Here is a 6,101-nt window from a genome sequence, read left to right as displayed (position 1 = left end):
GAACCTAGAGAAATTCTCAGGCTGGAGGACTCCTCCTTATTGGTTGATGTGCTGAAAAAAGAAACCAGCCAGTGGTCCATGGCTGAAAGGTAACTAAGCATTTCTCCAGACAGACAAAGCCATTAGGAGCATTTGCCTGCCAAATTAGAGACTATCCTGCTTAAATAATTACCTGAAGAACTTTGATCTCCATCCCAATGGAGCAGAGCTTCCCTGTGGTGGGCACTCACTCCTCCTAGTATAAGATCAGACCCAGGCAACAGGAAGCAACCCAGGTCACAGCCCCGGCCCCCAGACATCAGCACCCACCTGAGATATAGGACCAGGCTGCCAGGATGCTGCTGAGCAAAGCCATCCCCAAGGGCTCCGTGGCCACTGGTTCCGTGCTGGGGCTGAGGGGCAGCTTCATGTGGCATCGGAGAAGAGCTCCTGGACACTTCTTCAGGCTCAGCGTAGCCCCTCCCTCTCTTCTCCTGTTTGGAAACATAAAGTGAGAAATGAAGCACAGTCTGCTTTCCCGGGGTTGTGTTTCCAGCACTCTGCGCTCCGTTAGAAAGAGCCAGGTTCCCAAAGGAAGCCATCTTTCCCAGTCTGGGAGCCACAAAGATCTGGGTCTTGTCTTAAGCAGGTGAAGTGCCTGGTTTTCAGGAGTAAGTAACACACTATGTGTTTTTCCTGACTTGTCCCTTTCTCTGTCCCACTACAGCCATCCCTCAGGCCAGTCCTCATCTGCTTCATTGCATTCTTCCTGGTTCATCTTTGAGGAATAGCCCATTACAGCCACATCATCACCTCAGGGACTGCTCTGCTCCTGTTCGTTTCTGGAGGCCTGCACCAATGGTACCCATCACACATCTTGCACATACTCTCATCAGGTGTCTTGTCCCTCTGGTCAAAATATGCCAGCCTTGGTGATAGGCCAGCCCATCCCACAGTTGTCACTGTGTGTCCAGTTCTAAAATACCAAGAAAGACTTTGGAGTTCAATCTGCTCTTGGAAATCCAGGCTCCCTGACCCTGACAATAATGTGTTGGGGATTAAAACAAGGACGGGGATCTCAGAGTTCACAAGGGAGACAAGGCTTTTTAAAAGAAAGGTAAAGCAAGGTAGCAAGCAGGGAATTCATCTACTGTGAATGGGAACAGTCTGAATGCTCTGGAGGTAGAAAAAGTGAACAGTAACCACCTATCCCTCCTTAAACCAAAGGCTGCATACCGAGACAGTACGGAGGAAATCAGTCTGATTGGGATGGCTGATCGCAGCCATTAGGGATACTTGGTTATATCGGAGTTGGAGGTGTATTGGGTAGTAGGTGAACCCCCCTGAAAAGGTACCCAATCTCTTTTATTACTATTTTCCACTCAGAGGGTCAGAATGAAGAGGGGGAGATAAAAGGGTTCTGAAAGGAGGTTGGCCACCAGAGTATGGAGCATGGTGGATATGACTCTCCTCCTCCCAGCCTCTGGGCTACAGCAGAGCATATCCTACAGTAGCCATTAGTATTTCTGAAGGGTGAACTCTGAAGGATAGAGGTAAATAGTGGGAGACCAGGCTCCTGGCTAGATCCTCATCACAGCTCTGGGCTCTACAGATTTAAGGAGCCCAGGATCCAGGAAGAGAAGGAAGCTGCTAGAATCTTAAGTTCAAATCCATCCCCACCCACCTGCCCTCACCAATTCTCCCTGACACAGGCCACGCCTCTCACTTCTGATTGTTCCACATGTTGATGACTCTTCTTCCTAACTCAAGTGTGTACCACTCACCAGCAGGGGTATCTTTCTTCAATATAGGTATGATCACCCAGCCACAGCCTAAGCCTATAGCCATTCACCTTTTTAACATAACATGGGAACCTGTATGACTCGAACCCTTGATTCCTAAGGAAACTCCTCCCCAGCTGTGACAGACACAGATATAAACTTATTGAATGCTCCAACAATGCCAGATTGCTTTTAATCCCCCAAGGGCACCAGGCTCCTTCATCTTCCATGCATTTGGCACCTACTGCTCTTACAGAGGATTTGCGTTTGTTTCTGAGCACCCACGTTGGGCAACTCACAACCACCTACTACTCTGGCTTCCAGGAACCCAACACCCTCGTCTGGCTTCCTCAGGTACCCATATTAATAAACAAATACCCACACATATATATATATATAATTTTAAGTTAAAAAAAATTTTAAAAACCCACAGTGATCTCAAGTTGGCCTCAGGGACCATAGTGTGTGTGTAGATGCCTGGCCTACATCCTCATTCAGCGTCATCTGAGTATAAGCAACAGCAACATTAATTAGCAGCTTCTTAGGTCTGCATAATCCTAGGCCCCACCCCGGACACAATAAATCCAAATCTCAGTTTCTGACACGCTCAGTTGAGTTTGAGAAGTGTTGTACTATATGACCCTTGTGGGCTTGTGTAGCCAGTGTACTGTGAAGTTAACACACCAGCACAGGACAGATGCACAGCCATTCCTATGCACAGGGTTATGACATGTTCCTCCAGGAAGCTCTCTGTCCCTTTTTAACTCCAAGAAGGCCGGTTCTCAACCCAGGCAGTCTTACCTCTCAGCACACATTTGACAGCGTTTAGCATCATTTCTGGTTGCCATAGCTACAAGACAAGGTGACAATGGCATCCAGGGTTGGGGCCAGAGATGCTGCTAAATATTCTATAATATACAGGACAGCCTTCGGCTACAAAGAGCAATCTGATCCAAAAATGTTCCCATAGTTCTTTAGTGAGTAGGTACCACTACTTCAGAGTCAGCCTAAACTGTCCTCAGGGTTAGGAATCCTGTGTGCCTGTCCCAGACAGGAAGGTGTCACCAAGAAGTTGCCAGTGCCCACCCATAGGAGCATTGCACCAAACACTGGTTCAACAATGCAGTGTCTCAGTGACCAGCAAAGTCCTCAAAAGAACAATCGAACAACGGCTTATTGATCTGTAAGCAGAGATCCCTTGGCTCAGAATGGCCCGTCCTCCATAGAAATACTCCCTTGGTTCATGGAGTACAAGGTTCATGTCAAGACTAGGATTCAGCCCTTCAGACACACTGGTGCTGGGAATGATGAAGATTATCTTAGGAAAGGGAGAATTAAAAGACAGTTACATATGTTCAAAGCCAGAGCTTTCTCCGACTGGTAAACCCACTGGGTTAATTCCACATCTGTGGGGCAGTGAGCAGTTTTGACAGCCGGAGTCCAGTAGAGCAGAGCCACCTCGGAACCCCGGAGACCCGCTTAATGAGCATCTGCTCAGAAGGGACAGTAGGCTTCGGTGATTGCTCCTGAGACCAATGGCTCAGATTTCAGCCCAGACCCCTCACAGCTGCCCCTGTAGGAGATGTGTACTCTATCAGGCAGATACTGCCTCAAACTCCCAGCATTCTAGCTGGACCTTAAAAACAGTCATCTGACCACAAGCCAGGCATGCCATGCCTCATACAATAAAAGGGGTGGTTTGCCCCCTCCTCACTCTCTTACTCTCCCGCTCCTCTCTTACCCTTACCCTTCCTAACTCTTATCCTCTTACTCTCTCTCTCCTCTCTGCTCTTTGTTCTTTTCTCTGCCTTTCTCCTTCTTCTCCTTCCTTTCTCTCTCTTTCCCCTTCTCCTTTCTTTCTCTCTACTTAACCAGCATATCCTTCCTACAATAAAGTAACTCATTCATACATTCCCTCCTTTTTAATTAAGGCGCCACGCAGCAAACAGGCCAGCCCTGGAGGAGAAAGAGAGACCTGGGCCTCAGCAGCAGGCCCTCTGCTACCCGGGAGAGAGAGACAGAGCCTCAGCCAGGCAGGCCCCCAGACCCCCACTGTTTTTTGGGATAACACACATCCTTCCAGAGAACAAACATTTTAAAGAACAAACATTCTGTCAACGCTCACCTAGCAATGCAGCATCTACCAGTTCTTGTGTGAATCAGAGAGGGTGTCTGCATACACGAGTGTGCGGCTGCATGCACTGTGGGCATACTGGAACACCAGAAGAGGGTGACAGATGTCCTGCCATGTCACTCCCCACTTACCTTCTTGAGTAAGAGTCTCACTGAATCTGGAGCTAGGCTAGCAGCTAGCAGCCTTTCTGTCTCTGGTACCCACAGCCCTGGGATTATAGTCTTTTAAAGTGGGTTCTGTGGATTTGAACTCAGGCCCTCATGTTTGTGCACCAAGTGCTCTTACCCACTGAGCTATCTTCCCAGGCCCCCAACTCTATGGCAGTTTTCTTTCATGTACTAGCCCACAGCTTCTTCACCTAATTACCAACAAACTACAAAAGAATGGAAAGAAACTGTCTCCTTCTGCTACACCTGTGCCAGTGTCTTGGCTTCCTGACCACATACTGCTGCCTTGATGAAGACAACGATGCCTCCTGTCTTGTGAGAACCCAGATTGAATTGTTAATTGGTCACATGGCATGCTGTGTTCCTTAGCTTCCATATTACAGGTGACTTCATTTCCACAGTTACACATTTACATTCTCCACAGCGCTGAGTCCATCCGTGTACACAAACTGCATTTACAGAAATGAAATGTTCCCAGTGATAGCCCACTGCGCCTTATAATCAGAAGCAGTATACTTGCCCTGGGAGGAAAGGTTGGGGTAAGGTTACCCCCATACTTGTAACTCTTGGGAGTTGATAGCTACCTGGGGAGAGGTGGGCTACCAGAAACAGAGAAGCAAGGTAAGAACTGGTCAACCTTGATGAGGATGGTTGCAGCCAGTCAGAGTTCTAAACCTGCTTGGGCCCAGTTGACTTCTCAGACGCTGAAAGGAAAAAAGGGACACGTGTGTGCATGCACACACGCACTCGAGCACACACAAACACATCTGGGAGATCACCTTTTTACCTTAGTCTTGGGTCCATCATAAATCCAACAAAGAGGTCTTTTGGAGGTTGGGTGTCTAGGTCCTTGAAGAGTTGGGTAACATTCTCTCAAAGGAAAAAGCCCATGAGTAAGGTTTTTTTTTTTTTAAAGACTTACACTTTTTTTATTTTATGTGAATGACTGTCTGTAGGTATATGTGTGTGCCTCATGTGTATGCTTGCAAAGGTCAGAAGGCGGCATCAGATGCCCTAGAACTGCAGTTACATGGTTTTAAGCCATGTGCATGCTGAGAAACAAGCCTGGGTCCTCTGCTGGAGCAGTCAGTGCTTTTAACTGCAGAGCCATCTCTCCAGTCCCTGTTGATTGGGATTTTATCTGGAATTTGGACTAGCCAGTTGGAGAACCCAGCCTCTTCTGTTCATAACAGAAAGGAAGCAAGACACAGACCATCAGAGATATCCGCTTCCTCTTCCTTCTCTTCAGCCAAAACCCACAACCTAGGGAGTGAGGGACCAGTCTGCCTGGCCCCACATCAGTGAAACTTGAAGGCCGCTTCCCTGGAACAGGAAGGAAGGGAATTCAGGTCCCAGATAGCAATGCCCAGATGCACTATGGAATAAAAAAATCCCCATAGAGCTCTGTGTGGACATTAAAGACCAGAAAATTCTGACCTGTCTGTTCCCACAGCCTGTCCCTGTTGCTCAGGAAGCCTCTCTCTTCAGCCCAGGACAGAGGCAGTTTGATACCAGCTTCATTTATGAGTGTGTGGAAAGAAAACACAGAACCAGTGGCAGGGCTTGTAGGTGGCTAAGTGTCCTGCTTCATGTGCAGGTGGCCTCTCCATGTTTATGTCTACAGACTGTATGTCAAGGCTTTCTCCTCACAGAGGATGCTTTTGCACCCCCCTATGTCCATCCCTCTTTACAGGGAAGTGTGTTGAGCTGGAGAGGCCGATAGTTGGGTAGGAGAGCACTGGCTACTCTTCCAAGAGGATCAAGGTGTGATTCTCAGCACCTACGTGGTGGATCACAACCGCTTATAACTCCTTCTGACTTCTGTGGGCACAAAGTATATCTACATGCATGTAGGCAAAACATTCATATACATACATTTTAAAAAATATTTTTTAAACTATTAAAAAGTGAGGTGGGGAGCTGGGCGTGGTGGTGTATGCCTTTAGTCCCAGCACTCAGGAGGAGGCAGAGGCAGGCAGATCTCTGTGAGTTTAAGGCCAGCCTGGTCTTCAGAGCAAGCTCCAGGACATCCAGGACTAC

The 6,101-nt window shown here is 48.0% G+C and overlaps 1 protein-coding gene across 3 annotated transcripts in view; it reads right to left on the bottom strand.

The window, feature by feature from the left end:
- The window catches only part of Eva1a (eva-1 homolog A, regulator of programmed cell death), a 57,296-nt gene that overhangs the window by 25,925 nt on the left and 25,270 nt on the right, over positions 1–6,101 (bottom strand). For all 3 annotated transcript variants that reach the window (XM_031382247.1, XM_031382249.1, XM_031382248.1), the window contains exon 2: positions 310–473. In XM_031382247.1, coding sequence (XP_031238107.1) covers positions 310–409 — 100 coding nt within the window. In that variant the 5' untranslated portion in view covers positions 410–473. The remainder of the gene's footprint in view (positions 1–309; positions 474–6,101) is intronic.

This window comes from Mastomys coucha, unplaced genomic scaffold (assembly GCF_008632895.1).
Source record: "Mastomys coucha isolate ucsf_1 unplaced genomic scaffold, UCSF_Mcou_1 pScaffold20, whole genome shotgun sequence".
In the NCBI taxonomy this organism is placed as follows: domain Eukaryota; kingdom Metazoa; phylum Chordata; class Mammalia; order Rodentia; family Muridae; genus Mastomys; species Mastomys coucha.
Note: the sequence above shows the minus strand (reverse complement) of the source record. Positions and strands in the feature narration are given on the sequence as shown.